At 39.5% G+C, this 18,248-nt stretch overlaps 1 protein-coding gene across 1 annotated transcript in view; it reads right to left on the bottom strand.

Moving 5' to 3' along the window:
• vps35 (VPS35 retromer complex component) overlaps positions 1-18,248 on the bottom strand; it is a 58,323-nt gene that overhangs the window by 28,304 nt on the left and 11,771 nt on the right. Inside the window, exons 6-11 of the mRNA XM_036584454.1 lie at positions 16,013-16,226; positions 11,809-11,892; positions 11,465-11,574; positions 9,877-9,973; positions 8,692-8,840; positions 923-1,130 (exon numbers count right to left, since the gene is read on the bottom strand). Coding sequence (XP_036440347.1) covers positions 923-1,130; positions 8,692-8,840; positions 9,877-9,973; positions 11,465-11,574; positions 11,809-11,892; positions 16,013-16,226 — 862 coding nt within the window. The remainder of the gene's footprint in view (positions 1-922; positions 1,131-8,691; positions 8,841-9,876; positions 9,974-11,464; positions 11,575-11,808; positions 11,893-16,012; positions 16,227-18,248) is intronic.

Consider the following 18,248-nt stretch of genomic DNA (forward strand, 5'->3'; position numbering starts at 1 on the left):
TGTCTTTATATGACGTGTTTCAGCCTCAACCCAAAGGATGAAAAGGCATCCGACTAACCTCTTATGCTCGTGGGTATATTTCAGTTTTTCCATCTGAATTAAAATGCCCAAACTGTAAGGCAAATTATTCAGTAACTGCATGAAATAAATGATTTCTTTTTTTGTAAAAGCTCCCCTCAAATTAACAGAAATCTGTTTTATGATCACACACATTGCTATATGCTTACAATTTACTGCTGAAAGCCAAAAATCTCAGACGCTCTTAATTGTTTTATAAAAAATAATTTTTACAGAGCAGATCACTGAAGAGACGCCATCTGAGATCCAGTTTACAGCTCAGATTTGTGGAAAAATGGGTCGACTTTCAATAGAAAAAAAACCCTTTTTGAGTTCAACTTCTTTTTGATAAAGTTTTAAAATTACATTACCGTCTATTAGACTGGAAAGAAGACAGCTACAGCTCTCATATGACCCCCACCTTTTGAATGTAGCTTATGAAATATGAAAGTTATGAAGTAAAGAATATGACGAAGTGCGTTTTGGAACCACCGGTGGTTCCACAGAGTTAAAAAGGTCTTCTGTGATGTAAACATCTGAAAAACAACAACTAAAAACAACTGCAGTCAGCGCAAATAACTGTGATTAGCTCAAGTAATTACAAACAGATAATTATGTAATAACTGTGAGAGGCCAAGTGCTTCACATGTCTCAGAGCAAGTATGTGCTAGTCTTCACTGGTAGATAAACAATAATAATAATAATAATAATAAAAATAATTATTTGTTTAAAAAAACAAATCCCTATATTATCTAAGCTTATGAGAAAGTAAAAGTGGCTGAAAACAAACAAAAAAAATAATCAAACAAATAACCAAGCTAAGGCTGTGTGAATGAGAGGTGAGAGCATTATAAATGATCTATACCTGCTCCTGCGCCACAATTGTGGTGTTGTAGTCCAGGGTGTTGCTGAGGACGTAGCAGCTCATGCTCTTGCGTGACTCGTAATCGAAATACTCGAAGAGCGGTGGGAAATGCTTGAGCTGCAGCACAGTCAGGATGTTATTGTAGGTGTCCACAGGAATTTTCAATAGCCTGGTCAGCTCCTTAGAGACGGCGCTGCTGGTCGCAATGCTGCAGAAAAAGATAAGGATTAAAATCACAGACACATGTAAACAATGTATTTGTGACATCACTGCTGATGGGCACAATTATGGGCAGACAAAAACAATATGCAACAAACAGGAACATTTTAATGTTTTCAGGCGTCTTTACAACGTCCATAAAACTCAACAAGGCACAGGAACCAAAGTGAACAGTGAGACATAATTAATAAAACAAGAATTTAATAAGTTAGATAAGTTATAAAAAATAAATGCTTGCACTCTTTTTCTCTCTTTCTCTCTCTCTCTGCGTTAGTGAGCTGAATCAGTGAATTCAGCAGCTTTAAACAAAGTCTAGTTAATGTTGTGAGTGGTGAAAAACTCTGTTCTAGAGAAACTTACGAGGTCAGACAGCTGTAACAGTGGTGATGATATCAGAAATAAAGAGTTTAGTGACACAAAGCTTCCTCAGATAGTTATGAAGGCGCTGCCTAATGCCCGAGACTTTGTTTTAAAATAGATACTTTATTCATGGATTGAAAAGTACATGCAGTTACATATTACGCTTTGACCAATAGAATGAGACACTCTGGATCACCCACACATGATCCTGAGGTCACCATGCTCAATGCCCAGTGTGGGCTAGAGGGGTATAAAGCCCCCCAGCATTGGGCTGTGGAGCAGTGGAACTGTGTTCTCTGGAGTGATGGAGCTCCATCCAATACTTTTGGGATGAGTTAGTGGTCCAGAACTGACCATCCAACATCAGTACCTGACCTCACTAATGCTCAATCAAATCCTCACAGCAATGTTCAACATCTAGAAGCCTCCCAGAAGAGTAGAGGCTGTTACTGCAGCACAGACTCACTATTAACATCTCCATTCCAGAAGAAATACAATTATTTTTTCAGTGAATATTATTTGGCAGTATTTTAGCTTTACTGCGCTTTTGTTGCGACAGTTTTCAAATAACGCACTTATGTTTACTTAAACTGGCTCTCGAGCACCATTCCTGAATCTGAGAGGGCAGCGATCTGCAGTGTTTTAAAAACCCAGCGTCGAGGTTGTCGCTGCCGCTCTGAAATTGCCGTCACTTAGAGACAGCTTGACAACAACTGTTTACAGTGCATAATCAGGCATTTACATCTCGGCTACAAAACGAAGAAAAAAGAAGAAACATTCAGAAACCATACATTTTACGCATAAGCATCAAAGCACCTCATAATAAAAGTACTTTGGGGTAGGGAAAAAAAAGGCTGTCAAAGGGCATCTCTACCCGGTCATTTAGCTCTACTTATCCACACACCTCCAAGCCTCCGTTCTCTCCTGGACTTTAAAAAGCAAAGTGCTAACAAAATGGCTGATAGCTGAATCAAAAGGAACACAGTTCTGTGTTTTGTGCGGCGCAGTGGCTTTTTAAAAGGAAAGTCTCGAAAAGGAAAAAAAAAAGCTTTTCAAATCTGAGATGACCTACAGCTCATCTGCAAAAGCAGGGGAGTGAACCTCGCTCCCTCTAATCAAAGCCAAGCAAGACTGAGCTGCTTTTCTCCGAGACTGGCTGGGGTGGTGGGGGCGGCTGGGGTGGTGGGGGCGGCGGGGGTGGGTGCTAAGAGGTGTTCTTCCTCTACAATTATGGCAAAGACTTTTTACATGCTAATTTTCTTAGCTTCGAATAATCTACTTGTTGACATATTAGGTGAAAAAACTCCCAGAGCGAGCTTGACAAGAAAGAGGAAAGGGCTTTCGATCAGTAACATTTTCAAGGTGGAAAAAGACAAAGTTGGCCGAGTGGAACTCACGGTTAGCCTGGCGATCGGCGGCATACGGTAAATGTGAATAACTGTATGTCTGCGTTAGACCGAGCCAGGAATCAAGGCTCCAAAGCGGTTTGAGGAATGAAAATGAAGCGTATTTTGTGATGAACCAGGAATGTTGATTTGAAATCGTAGTTAGTGTTTAACACTCGTTATGTTTAATATCTTATTCAACCCATGAAGCCCACAAAATCATTACTTGTATCGATTCATGCAAAAGTTTGAACACCCCTGATCAAATTATGTTTTCTGAGTAAGAATAAATACACACATCACGTACAGAGAGATTTTTCTTCAAATTTTAGTGCACAATTTCTATTTATTTGCTGAGTTTAACATATTGGGAAATAATAAGGGACAACGGGAGGGGGGAAGTCATGGGCTGGAGGTCAGGGAACCAGCCTTGTGATGGTTAAGTCACTGGTTTGATCCCCAGAGCTGACAGAACGTGACTGAAGTGCCCTTATGCAAGGCACCTAACCCCCAACTGCTCCCCGGGTGCCGTGGATAGGGCTGCCCACCACCCTGGGCAAGTGTGCTCACTGCCCCCTAGTGTGTGCATTAACTACAGTGTGTAGGTGTTTCACTGGTCTAAACACGGAGGTCAAATTCCTCTGAGTGCAATTTCTAAATTTTTAATAACATACAATTTTGCATGTTTTATTTTTTTCCAATATGTTACATTCAGCAAATAAACAGCATCTGTGCCTTAAAATGCAGGATGTTTACTTTTCCAGTTAGCAAGTCAACAAAAAACAAGTCATTTGACCAGGGGTGCACAAACTTTTGCATACTAATGACTGTGTCTAAGTAACCTCCGTTTAGAGTTAGACTGAAACACTCCTCATAACTTCAGCCTGAATGAGCGTAGCTAAAATGCTGTATGTAGAACAGGTGGATGTTTATTGGTTATGATGCCACAAAAACAACTTAGCTTTCATACCCAGACCGTTTTAGCAATGTTTACATAGTGTTTCGAAAACAAATGAGAAACACTCCGTTTTACATGATAAGGGCTTTTTATTATGTCATATATGTTATGTTATATCAGAGTTCGGCAACACGTGGCTCTTTTACTGTCCTGTTGTGGCTCCACAGCAGAATCAGATTTGTAGGTAATAATAAAATAATCCTCCTTTACAGTAAAATAAAGCTCTGCTGATCGTTCAACACAGTTTAACAATAAATGGTCTTAAACTCTGGAGTTAATGTAGAACTGCTAATTCACCCTTTAACCCTGAAGATCAGCGCAGACTGCTGGTCACCATAGCAACACAGACAATAATCTCGCCTAGCTAGTAGCTAACAAAACGGCAAAGAGAGAGATTTAAGATGAACATCGATAATTTGGAGATGAATGGACTGATTAGTGTTTATAATCAATCCAGCTGGTTTCCTGATACGTTTAATCTGCAGCGAGAAACTGACACACACTGAGACATATTTATAGCCAAGACGTTTGGGTTGCGACCCCTGAACTATACTATTATTGTCATTATGGTATTTGTGATTCTCGCCTGCTCGGGCTTCAGCATCAGCACTCATACTGTTCCCTGCCTGGCACATTTCTCCTGTTCTGAAAGAATAATGAAGGCTGGATGAGGCAGACGCTTGTGACTGGATGTGATAACTGGGCACATTCTTTAGAAGACAGCTAACAAAAGCACACAGCAGGAAAACCAAACATATCGACAGAGAGTTCAGGTTGCTGAGAGATTCTCAACGTCGGTATTGATACATTTTTGGCTCGCTGTCCAGCTCTGTTACAGAGGCAGGGCAGCAGTTCCTGTCTCTTAAGGGCAAGTCCACTGACTTTTTAAAATGTATGCATAAATAAATCATTAACATGTAAACAGAGTGGTTCAGAGTGGTTTGGTGTGAAATGCTCTGTTCTAGAGAAACTTACTGAGGCAGAATTGTTCACAGTGGTGGTGATAGGAACCAGACGTCTGAAGAGTTTAAAGCCTCTAAATGCTACACAGAAAGTTATTCCATGAAACGGGAAAATGCACTACCTGCTGACGCTGTTTTAGGGTAGTTTTGGTCTACAGCGTAATTTTTATACATATTTATGGTGGAGGGGTAATACAGTATGTTAGACCGTAAAATGGTCCCCAAAAAATTATATATATATTTTTTAAATTTCACACTGTTTTACCATTATCAATATTCCATATAGTAACTTGTGTAGGTTCACTGGTGGTTTTAGTGAATAAAATGGCTGTATTTGTGTTGTAGACATTGTGACGCCTGGGCCCATTTCTTCTTTTTACCCCTTGTTTTCGACTGTTGCCCCTCGGAACTGAGTTACAGGGTAGTGGTTGAAATCTTCCCGCTAAAATGAGACCCTCAAATAAAAAGAGCATCACTTCATTAACAGCTACTAGCGCTGCTCTGTAGGCGACCCTGCCAGTCTGCAGTGACAGCAGAGGAGGGTAAAGTTCAACTCCTCACTGCTGGGCTTTAGTTACATTTAGGGCATCATATGATCTTCAAGAGGGGGGCAATTATTTATTATCACTAACCCTTAATTCTTCAGTGATATGAAGCTGAAGATATTCACCAGCTTCATGCTCGAATTTTCCCGTTCCACTTAAAATGGAGCAGAAGTTACATTCTGGCACTTCAGCCGTCAGAACTGCTGGACTATTTAAGGTGGAACGGGAAAATTAGCTAGCCAGCTACTGGGACATTAGCATGCTATTAGTGATTTTTTTTATGATTGTTATAAATAAAAGGGTCATAATACACTGAAACGACATTAAACTAAGACAATACGATGGTTATTTTGATTTTAACAGAGAAAATTCTCACATTTGTGGGTTTCTTTGGTCTCTTGTTCAGCTATCTTGCCGGTTTTCCTTTTTCTCTCATAGCTCTCTGTTTGGAGTCTCTGAAAATCCTCCGTTTGGAGGGTCATGTAGCCCCAACACTTCACCCCACCCCTCTATCTCAACAAGAATCGGGACACCCTACCACTAGACAAGAACGCGCAAAACAGGGGGTAGGGCTGAGTGGTAGGGGGCGAGGTGTGAAATGGGATTGGGCCCTGGTTCCCATCACCACCACAGTAAAGCAATCTGAACTGGTCTCTACAGTCTGGAGCGTCTCTACAATCAACCATTTCACATCAAACCACTCCGAATCATTTTGTTTACCTCTGAAGTATTGAATTTTTCAGAAATTTAGAAAAATTGGTGGAACTCCCCATTAGATGCAGAACCTGGCTGCAATTTATTAATATCAACAAACTAATAAAACCCAGTTGAGCAGCCATGAAAACATCAATTAAATCCTCAACCAAAAGATTTTATTTAAACATGTAGAGAAACAGCAGACAGATGCATTGCATCGCGCTCAGCTGGTCTCGAGAACAATCCCCCCTACCCCCCCGTTACCCCGAGACAGAGACACAATAAATTAACGATCTCGAGACCGAACTACAGCACTACAACACGAACAATGACGGAGCAAAGGCCAACACAATGAAACTGAGCTTGCAGTTTGTTCACTCAAACGGCCACAAAAGCACCGCCTGGACGCACGTCCAGCAGCAGAAGCTCCTTTAACACATCAGCATCTAAAAGCTGGATAATGTCTGTAGTGAGTGGACAGAGTCACGTGTAGAGCTCGTTTCACCCACTTCACTCAGCGTCTGCATCAGTTTTTTCACACATTATAATTCAAACATTTTTAATATTTTGTGCTCCTGTGACCTGAAAGGGCTAAAACACATTGAGACTAACAGACAAAACATTTTCAAACAAGTAGCGTCTTTTGTGTTGAACTGTCTGAAATAACCCTCAGAGCAGCAGTAACGGCTCTTTAGGCCTGTCAGGATAATTATGAGTGATGACAGAACTATTGTCAGAAGCTCTTCTGGCTGAATGAAACGACCCTTGTCCTGTATGACTAAACGCTGGAGAAGCAGACAAGAAAGATGCAACAAAATACCAAGCGGAGTGGGCCCTTGGGTGGGGTGGGGGGGCTGTTTATGAAGCAGAATTTCTCAGTTAGCTGGATAACTTCACCAAAAATAAATAAATAAATAAATAAATAAATTTGAGTTTCCCTTTCCCAAAACATTACGCAGGAGCTGTGAGACGAGCAGAGGTACAGATTTTGGGTGACCCAGACATTCTGAATGATTAGTCTAGAGTACAAAACCTGCTCGAGTTCAGCTTTTTTTCTCTCCTAGAGAAACTTACTGTACTCTTTTCACTTGGCTGCCACCAAATCAATAGGTGCTTTACAGCTCATACTAGCGCCGAACGATCGGGAAAAACCATCTTCTCCAACCAGCATTGTGACTGAATTAAATTAAGATTATTTTCTATAAATTAAGGTCCAGGCCTGTTATTCTGGAAAGAATACCAACCTTTTCTAGCCTGAATGTTGGACGTAATGTGACAGACTGCCAGTAATGTGTTGCTGTGATGTCAAAACACTTGGATGTTCGGTTGCCTCCGATTGGTCACTCTCATCTCTCTCATCTACATGCTCTTGCTCTTGCCATTCAAAAATTGCAGTTTTAATGTAAAAACAACCTTTCAGCCAAAATGCAGCAGCACGAATCGTAATGAAAACAAAAAGTGAGCTCATATAATCCCAAAAGAGCTGCACTGGCTGCCTCAGGCTTTTAGGACAGATTTCAATGTTTCTTTATTTGTTTTTGAAATGATCTTAAAGCTCCTGCGTTACTTTACTGAACGTTCCAAACTGTGGCGAGACACCTTCAGTAAACACCCTCTCAAATCCACTTTTTAACAGGCAGTTAAGATTGCTGCACACTTTTAAGAAACATCTACAAGCATATCTGTTTAATACATTTTAATAAAAAAAATTCTACCTTTCTTCATGTCATCTATATTGTTTATTTTATTGAATACCCTTTCATTTATTTCATTTTAATTTCTTTTATTGCTGTTATCAAACTTTATCACTTGTCTATGAAGCTGCGACCTGAAAAACGCTCTATAAATAAAGCTTGTTATTATTAGTTATATTAGCCTCATAGGTCCAGTAGACACCAGACATATTGGCCAACTGACTATGTTTAGGGTAATGAGAAAACTACAGAAATTAGACTATTCTGCAAAACGGTCCTTTAAGCCAAGAGTGAAGCCTATTGAACAAGAGAGCCAAGATCAGAAGTGGATTATGAAATGGGTTGATTGTGCCGGCGTCCACACATCAATACAGAGATATCAGAGCCAAACCTGTCCTCTATGAACACCCCACTGAAGACAATGAGCGCATGGTGAACCATCTCTACAATAAAGACCCTGTTGTATGGATAGTTTAACTAGACCCATCAGGACTAGATGCACTCCTGTCACGGGGTTTTTTTTGTTTTTTTTTGGAAATGCAGGATAAGTTCACACTTCGTCTAACAAAGACTGTTAACTCCTTAAATGACCAGGTCCCAAAGTTTTATTACACACTTCTATAATCCGAGAATAGTAGAGTTTGTAATAAGTCTGGGATTTTAAAGGGGTTAAATGAAAGAATTGTAAATAATCTGAATTATTTGATTACATATGATGAATATAGCTTCATATATCTATTGATTACATGTGCAATAAAAGCAAATTTTCATTAGTGGTGTATTTTTATCAAAAAGATAATCACTGAACAGGCATCATTTCCTTTGAAAGGACAGGCCTACAGGCCCTCCGCTAAATTCCATGTTTTGTTGATTTTCCACGTGAAAATAAGTTACACATCCTCTAACACCCGGCACTCCAGGGAGGTGGAGGATAAGATGGTGCTACTCACTGCTCCAGGTTGAGCTTGTTGAAGATCTCCACAGTGCTCTCCAGAACCTTATCCACATAGTCCACACGCTCAGGGTAACACTTCATGGCCAGGTTAATGAGAGACACCTGCAATGAGACTACGTCCTCCGAAGGCATGTCCTGACGGGACTGCAGGAGCAAACAAGAACAGAATGCATTATAACTGAGTGATACGGTGAAAATATTGTAATATTTGAATAATATATTTTAATACAAACATTATTATTAACATTCCAAGTTAAAACACACAAAATGCACCAGAAGTAGAACAAAGTAGAAGTATTAAAAAAACATGAGCACAAAGTTAAAGGAACAACTGGTGAAAATGTAGCTGCATAATTAGGAATGGGCTGTCATCCAATCAGCTACTTGGTACATTTTCTACAATTGCTGTATAACGGCTGCTGTTGGTTATAGACTCTCTAGAATTGGATCTAAACTGGTTTTATGAAACATGCAGCTGTTCTATGTTCTATTACTTACAGATGTACTGACATCCACAGCATAATTAGAAAAATCCAAAAATTTAGCAAAGTACTCCGCAAAAATTAACATTCCTCCTGTTGTGATTGTTGTAAGCATAATTTAAGATTATTTATCTTATTTCTAGACATTATTTACTTGATTTAGGTCATTTTTAATATCACTATATTGGCAGATAATTGTGCTTGTTGTAAGAAACGTGCTCAAAAACAGCAAAACACCTGCCAGTATAGTGAGATCTTAATAAAATTATCTAAAACAAGTAAAAAATGTATAAAAAATAAACTAGATAATCTTATTATAAGTGCACAATCATCTCAAAATGGATAATATTAGATATTTCGACTAGATGTAAGATCATTTCACTTGACAAGACCATTTTTTGCAGTGTAACAATAACATACACATCGTAATTTCACATCTTTTCTGAACAAGATTAAAAGATGTTCAGAGAACCAAGAAAGATAACGAAAGAGAAGAAATTCTCAACAGATGCAGGACTGCACAATTTCAAAAGCACAAAGTTTCTCAAATTAAAACTCAAAATCCCACAGTTCCTGAAAGTGAACTGCGAGTGAACACCCTCCAGCTTATGGTGAAATAGCCAAACCATGCTGTCTTTAAACGTCCTACTTCCCTAGTTCCCCATGCAGAGGCTGAGAGGTAAGAGCTTTAAACGCACCTGAATAACCGTAGCAACCTGCTGTGAGAAAATGTCAAATAGTTTGATTTCAGCAGGGATTCCAGGCCCATCTTCTCTGTGGGCAAACAAGGCCAACCTAGAAAACCCAGAGAGAAACGATAAGTCTTCCTTAGATAAAACACAATAAAAGCCTGTCTGAAACAGCCAGGAAGTGTGTTTATGTGCACTGCAGGCTTTATCAGTGACACTTCATACATTTCACAGAAAAGCAAAAACAAATTTCAGACACGCTTTTGGCCAGTTTGTTTATCGACATTCATCCTCAACACTGAAACTGTATAAATGCTGTTGGCATTTGACAGATTAAATCAAAGGGCTTTGATTTAATTTATAGTCATGCAAAAGTTTGAACACCTCTGCTCAAATTACGTGTTGTTGATTTTCAAAGTGAAAATAATCTAACGCATCCTCTACAGGAACAAAATACGACATTTTTATGCAAATTCTAGACAATTTGAAGTTGAGTTTAACATATTGTTAAAATACAAAACTATAAAATAAAATATTAAAAATGCTGAATTTTTGCACAGGACACATTACATGTTTTATTTTTTCTAATATGTTAAATTTAGTAAATAAACAATGACTGTGCATTAGCTCTCTGTAAAGCAGTGGTCACCAACTCCGGTCCTGGAGATCCACCTTCCTGCAAAGTCTAGTTCCAACCACAATCGGCCACAGCCGTTCCAGCTAATTAACTTGAGAAGTCCCTGATTGGCTGGATAAGATATAAGTGTTAGGTAAAGGGGTGCAGCGTGTTAATATAAATGCTGAAACGACAGCAGGAAAGTAGATGTCCAGGAGGACGGTTGGTGACCACTGCTGTTGAGGATGTGTTAACTAATATTTACCTGGAAAAATCAACAAAACAGAATTTAACTAGGGACACCAAACATTTGCACATGACTTTATATCACTATTTTTGACTAAAATGTCATTTTTGCCCCTCTGTTTCCAAGCCCTCGTTTTAATCTTATTTTATTGCTTTCTATAGTCATCACAGTATCAGTAACCGAATTATTTTCATATTGTAGCAGCTCTACTGTGCAGCTTATTAATTTATTACTTTCTCCATGAAGTTCCACCAAGTAATGAGTTGTGAACGATAGACAGTGAACGACTTCCCATCAAACCACTTTGAATGCTTGAATTTGAATGCAGTGAATTTTTCCAAAATTTTGAAGAAACTGGTGGAATTCCAATGCAAAGCGGCTGAACACGACTATAAAAGTAATAGTATGAATGAGCATTCATAACAAAAATATACTTCATGTTCGATGCACTTCGATTTAATTGACATTGTAAAATTTATCATTTGCATGATTATGCATATTTTAACTTCTACAGGTCTCTCAGTGTTTGCTTCCCTTAGAGTTTTAAAGGCTTGTTTATCTTTATCTATAATATTCTGGAATCTCTGAAACGTTCTACACGGCTTGTTTTTGTCCATTTTGGTCCACTGTTAATAACTAATTACTCAATTAACCGTCATTAATAGTAATTAGTAAATTACTCTGATGCTATAATAAGAGCGACTGGAGAAGGTGTGCGTGTTTGTGAAGGGCACCTGTCAATCAGGGCGATGATGATGTTCTTCACGTTGACGTTCTGGTGCAGCTCGGCACAGGCGCGCAGGAATGGGTTCAGCGTCTGAAGGTGAAACTCATCTGGGAAGACCTACAGAGAAAATGAGCACAACTACACTGCAGCGCAATCACTTCCTCGTGTCCTTTTCCTACAGGCACTTAGGAACAACACAAAAGCCCCTTTTCCTATTTATGCCTCGGAATCTGAAAAGACCGGCACGAGCGCACAACGGCAGGCAAGAGCCTACAGCAATTACAGATGAACAGTGAGGGAAATTAAAGATGGCAGTGAAAGGAGACGGTAGAAAAGCCTGCAGCATTTTACCTGTATGATGCACTCCATGAGGTACTCCTGCGCCAGGGAATCTCTGCAGTTCACCACCTGCTCCAAAACTCCAGGCAGTACAATCTGAGGAGAACCAGTTTATGTTGTCAATCATCTCATTTGTTTAAAACAAGCAACAAATCATTCCAGTTGTATCTGAATTAAAGGGAAATTCCACCAACTTCTAAAAATTGCATAAATAAATGATTTCGATGTAAACAGAGTCACTCAGAGTGGTTTGGTGTGAAACGCTCTTTTCTAGAGAAACTCAGTCACATCTGTTCACAGCAGAGGTGATGGGAACCAGACATCTGAGTTGATAAATCGTCTCTAAAAGCTCCCTCACAGAAAGTTACTACATGAAATGGTTACAAACACGCTGCCTGATGACTGGGACAGTGAGTGCATTTATATGGACTTAATAATCCGAAAACTGCAGAAAATCAGATTTTGTCAGTAATCTGATCAACATGGTTACATGCACTTGAGTAATCAGATAATGGGGAAACTCCAGGTCTACATGACTCAGACAGTAATCAGATTTCTGCTTTTCAACCAGCCAATAAACTCACAGAAGACGACGCGACATAAACATAACGTAAAACTCAAACTTCATGCTGTGGCTTTTTTATACGTCGCGCCGCTTTACCTGAAAATATGAACAAACATCATCTAGAAGATGAAGAATATTTAAATCCTTCTATTGTATTTGGTTTCAGCGTCGTTCCAAAAGTGTTTTGCTGCGTCTCGTGGTGACGCTACTCGCTTATTTCCAGTACCGCCATCTGTTTTCACACATGCTCAGACTGAGAAATCCGAAAGAAATCAGAGTAAGAGTTTACAGCACTGAGAAATGTGATTACTGAGATAAAGTCCAGCCTCTTTATCAGATTTCTCTATGGATGGTGTTTATACGACCATTTGAATAATCAGATAACTGCAGAAATCCAATTATGATCAGATTATTGAGTGCATGTAAACACACTCATTGTTTTACAATAGTTTTGCAACAAGATTTTGGCCTAAAGTGTCTTTTCAGTAACTATTTCCCTCTGGTTCTGTTTTGTTCTCAGCTGAAATTCATGCATGCAAGAAAAAAAACCTCCAAAACATGACCGGTTTTGTATTATTAGCCTTTTAACAGCAGTAGTTTACCCTTTCATTTACATCCATTTAGCTGACTCACTCTGAGAAATGACAGTGTGTAAGGATTTTAAAGGAGATCTATTATCTTCATAATGCCACAGAGTATTAGTTTGAACCTGGATTACACAAAGAACTGCAGTGGCTTCATGAAGAGAGACTGAACTGGTGTAAGACTCACTCAAAACATTTTTTTAAGATTTACCACTATTTCACCACTGTCAGCACTACATTTAATCAGAGGATATGTTCACTGGTGGTTTTGGATAGTAAATAAAATGTCTATATCTTTGTTGTAGTCATGGCGACCCCTGGTTCCTATCACCACCACTGTAAAGACATCTGAGCTGGTAAGCTTCTCTACAACTATCCATTTCACATCAGACCACTCTGAATGACTCTATATCTCGGCAACTGAACTATGCAGAAATTTTGAAAAATTGGTGGAATTCCCCTCTAAAGCAGCTTTACACAAGACTAAGAGTAATGGTACTTCTGCTACAATGAGATGTCACTGCTGTTGCATGCACAGTCTCACCTTCTTATGCACATGCATCACCATTCCACCCTCATACCTGTGCAGCTGCAGGATTCATAGCGAAAATATACCTAATTTTTAACGCGTTTTCATTAATTTCGCATAACAGCTAAATGGGTCAAGACTTCTAAATGAATTTGAATTAATTTAGGCAGAGAAGTCCAAGTTAATTAGCTATTGCCAATCATGTACTGTTTTCAAAATGTTCATGTAGGCTACACTTACAGTAATTATTAAAGATATTACAATTAAATTCTCACATAAGGACTCATTAAAAGGGTCATTTCAAATCAGTTTTTTAAACTTTCTGCATAATTTAAAGGTCAAGATGTGCTCATCATTCAGAGTGGTTTCATGTGAAACGCTCCACTCTAGAGAAACTTTCCAACTTAGCACTGTTCACAGCGGTGGTCATCGGAACCAGACGTCTGAAAAGCCTGAAGTCCGAGACATTTTTTAAGTTTTATGATAGTTATTAGATATATTTTGGCCTAAAATGTATTTTAAGGCAAAACAGTCCCCAAAGAAAACCTCTTTTGTCAGTTTTATTGCTTTTTTACTATAAGCATCACATATAAAAACTCAGAAGACACCCATAAAACGAATCATCAGACCATCAGACTCTGTTTACATCTCAGAGATTGAATTGTGCAGCAGTTTTGAAAAACCTCTACAAACTGCAGCAGAGAACAGGCTGAGGACACTGCGTGTGTGGAATAAAACTCACTAATCAGTGCTGCCCTGCGGTCCTGCCTGAGGGCTTGTTCAGCTCCTGAACAGTTGCACTGGCAAGATCACAGTGACTTTCACCTTTAGCTATTTGTTTAATACTATTATTGAGCAGCTCACAGAAAGGTCTCCGGGAACGGTTCAGTAAAGGTCAGAAACCCCCGCAAGAGCACACTGGAGTCCCCTGGAGTCCAAAGCAAAATGGGCTGAATGACAATAAACCGCTGTTCAGTCAACAAGAGCATTTTTAGCCTCACAGGGTTATTAGCATCTGTAATTCATGCATCCTAATATAAAAACCTCAATCAAGACGTAAAAGCGTCTCTAGCAGGACCATCAAAGGACGCTAAGGGCTCTCGTGTGGGCTCTTTCTCCTTTGAGAGTTCTCTGATGTACAGTGGAGGACAATGCAAAGAGCGCAGCTGAAGAGGCTTCCATAAGAGCAGACACCGCCTTCCACTGCAATCACACCTACAGCCAGTAAAACACGCGTGTTTGGAATATTACGGCTCTGCTGGGTTTAACAATAAGAATAATTCCTACTTCTGCCAAGCATTCAATGCTTTTTAATCTGTTTTTTTAAGACCTCAACAAAGGAAACACTACATTTCCACTGCACAACGCACAATGAATATGGAATATATTAAAGGGTCCATATCATGAAAAAACAAATTTTCCTCTTTTTTTAATAAAATAATTTGATGTAGTATGTAAATAATGTTAAAGCTTCAAAATGTAGCCCAATCCATGAAAACTACATCTTTAAACTGAATTCAAAATGGGCTGTTTTTGTAGTTTAGTGTTTGTGATGTCACAACACATTTACGTACATCTGCCAATTCAGCCTACAGCAGTTTAGTCCCACCCATTCACACTGAAGTGTTTTAGGTCTTACTGCTTTTTGAATGAGGTACAATACAGGACAGCCAGTGAGAACAGAGCTCATTTACATATATCATTAAACAATTTATGTCTTAAAGACACAGTAACAAAAACAGCCTGTCTAATTCAAGGAACAAAGGCTCAGTTCCCGTTTCTTCTTTTTACCCCTTCCTCTTGTTTTCGAGTGTTGCCCCTTGGAACTGAGTCTCAGGGTAGTGGTTGAAATCTCAAATAAAAAAGAGCTTTACTTCATTAACAGCTACTAGCACTGCTCTGTAGGCGACCCTGCCAGTCTGCAGTGACAGCAGAGGAGGGTAAAGTTCATCTCCTCACTGCTGGGCTTTAGTTACATTTAGAGAATCATATGACTTCAAAGAGGGGGGCAGTTATTTATTATCACCCACCACTAATTCTTCAGTGATATGAAGCTGAAGTCAGATATTCACCAGATTCTTGTCTGAATTTTCCGGTTCCACCTTAAATGGTGCAGCAGTTCTGACGTCTGAGGTGCCAGATTATTACTGCTGCACCATTTAAGGTGGAACGGGAAATTTGGCTACTAAGACTTTTTAGCACTACTAGCGACTTTTTCTGCTTGTTATGAAGAAAAGGACCAAAATACACTGAAACGACATTAAACTAAGATAAAACAATCGTTATTGTAATTTTTCTTGTTCAGCCATCTTGCTGGTTTTTCTTTTTTCCTCACAACTCTCTGTTTGGAGTCTCTGAAAATCCTCTGGGGGGGTCATGTAGCCCCAAAACTTCACTTTGTGTTTTCTGTGGATTTATTTAATAATTCGTTTACTATTCAGATATGATGGGTCTACTGCTATATTATGAAGATGCAGTTGAATCGTCACCTTAAGATCCATACATCAGCGCATCCCTGCATCCTAAAGTGAAACCCACCTGTTTGTACTTCTCCACGTTAACGCCCTCCAGCTGGCTGAGGCGAACCAGGTTCGTCCCCACGAGAATACGCAGCTCCTGCCTCTCCTTCTCCCTCTTCTCCCTGTCCCGGCTGTGGCCTTGGTGCTGCATCCGCACCCACAGCTTATTCATCTCAGCAAAGTTCAGCAGGACAAAGTCGATCGAGTCATTGATGTCTCCAGTCATCTCCCCCCTTGAAGAGATTTATAAGCAAATATTCAGCTACACTCTTAAAAACAAGACTGCAAGAAGCAAAGTTACTGACCAGGGGCCTCTGACTGCTGGGGGCCTGTGAGAGTTATTACGTAATTGCTTAATCGCAATTATTTGAGATGATCGCAGTTATTTAATCTGACTGTAATCATTTTCCACAGCCATTAGATTTCACTGTCATACTACACTGCAACCAGCAAAATGTGAATTGGGTCTTTTGAGTTGAGCCAAATAAAAGTAAATAATTTTTATTTTTTTTTAAAGTAGTAAATGGGTTCATAAGGACTTCTAACCTGGGGCTCTAACATGTTAAGAGGGCAATGTTGAGTACTGTTTGGTTATGTAGCTATGCAGCTAATTCTAACGTTTTTAGCATTATACAGGGTGATTAAAAGACAATTTGATTTCACAGGGCCATATTTTGACACCGGGGAGGCGCCAAGGAACCAATCACAATCCAATTGAAAGAGGGGGTCATAGAGTTTGAAATAGAATGTCAGTGAAAGAAACGCTCGGCCTGCGCACTGCAAACGCTCGGTCCTTCTGTACAAACACTCCGTACTGAAGGGGGCTATAGAGTACAAATCAGAGAGGATCTACTGTTATTCAAGCAGCCTCAGCAGCTAAACGTGGACAGTAGAGGCGAGTGAGCAGCTTTACCTTCTGCTGGAATGGAAATGCGATAATTAATCATATTTTTATGCCGTCTTTCGTGAGGCTCCGCTGCTCGTCTGCTGTGGCAGTTGAGAAACACGCTGGCGGTACAAAACCGCTTGGTCAGGCTTGGCTGTTGTTTTAGCGCCCCCTTGCTCTAACACTGAGAATGCAGCTCGCATTTGCGTCTCATTACGAAATGCGTCGTGACACATTTTTGAGCGAAACTACGCGGTAAACCCCATCTGCGTAGCTCGAAGCGTCTGCGTTCGCGTCCTTGCGTGAAGTACATTTCGGGCCTAAAACACAAGCTAGTCCGCAAAGAATGACTGAAGCAGAAGAAATGCAATGTTTTGGAAAGGCTGAGTGAAAATCCAGACCTTAATCCAATAGAAATGCTGTGGAAGGACCTAAGGCTCGGTGTTCCTGCAAGACTACCAACATAACCGTGGAAATGGACCAAGATTCCTCCAAGTCAATCTGCATTTGGTTGAAGATCAAGAGGGTCAGTTACTGAAATTTAATGTGTTTTCAATTCAAATACATTTTTAAACAAATTAATAAATTATATAACTGTTTGTGTAATTTGTGTTATTGGGTTCTCTTCCTCTACTGTCATGACTTAAATGAGGACTGGGTGTATTTAAGGTCAGATTTATATAGAAATTCATAACGTTAAAGCGTTCACAAACTTTCAAACAGCACTGTAAATGTACTCAGTACTACAGAATGGACGCCTCACTCTCCTTTGAATATCCTCACTTTTTTTTTAACACAAATACATACTTGCTAATCAAACAAAGAAGCTCCTGGTGTTCTCTGAGCAATGGACTGACCACCCCAGAGTCCAGTGCTCAACATCACTGAATGTGTTTGGGATTGCTTTGACCATCAGAAGCTCAAATTTAAATAGGATAAATATAACATTTTTCTTCAAAGTTAACACATTGGAAACTAATAAAATGTGCTGTAAGTGGAGCTGGGCGATATGGCCAAAAACGTTATCATGATAAACAAAATTCATATCGTTCGATATCGATACATATCGCGATAAATGTCAAATCATTAATTCTTTCAAGTTTGAAGGCTGATTTTTGCTCATGGGTGGTTAATTGCTGTTTTAAACTATCCTTTATGGTCAGATCATTATAAACACTCACCAAACAGTGGAACATTTCACAAATCTGCTATGGGTGAAAGTTTCTGGTTGGCTGTTTCTATCAGCTGGAAAAGCACGGCCGCAGTTTTTGTAAGAGTCATAATTTAAGAAAGAACAGATTATTTTAGCTGTCTGGTGACGAACGCTCGGCTATCCCATTACAAATACTAGACAAGTGGCCAACAACAG

This window comes from Colossoma macropomum, unplaced genomic scaffold (assembly GCF_904425465.1).
Source record: "Colossoma macropomum unplaced genomic scaffold, Colossoma_macropomum, whole genome shotgun sequence".
Lineage (NCBI taxonomy): Eukaryota > Metazoa > Chordata > Actinopteri > Characiformes > Serrasalmidae > Colossoma > Colossoma macropomum.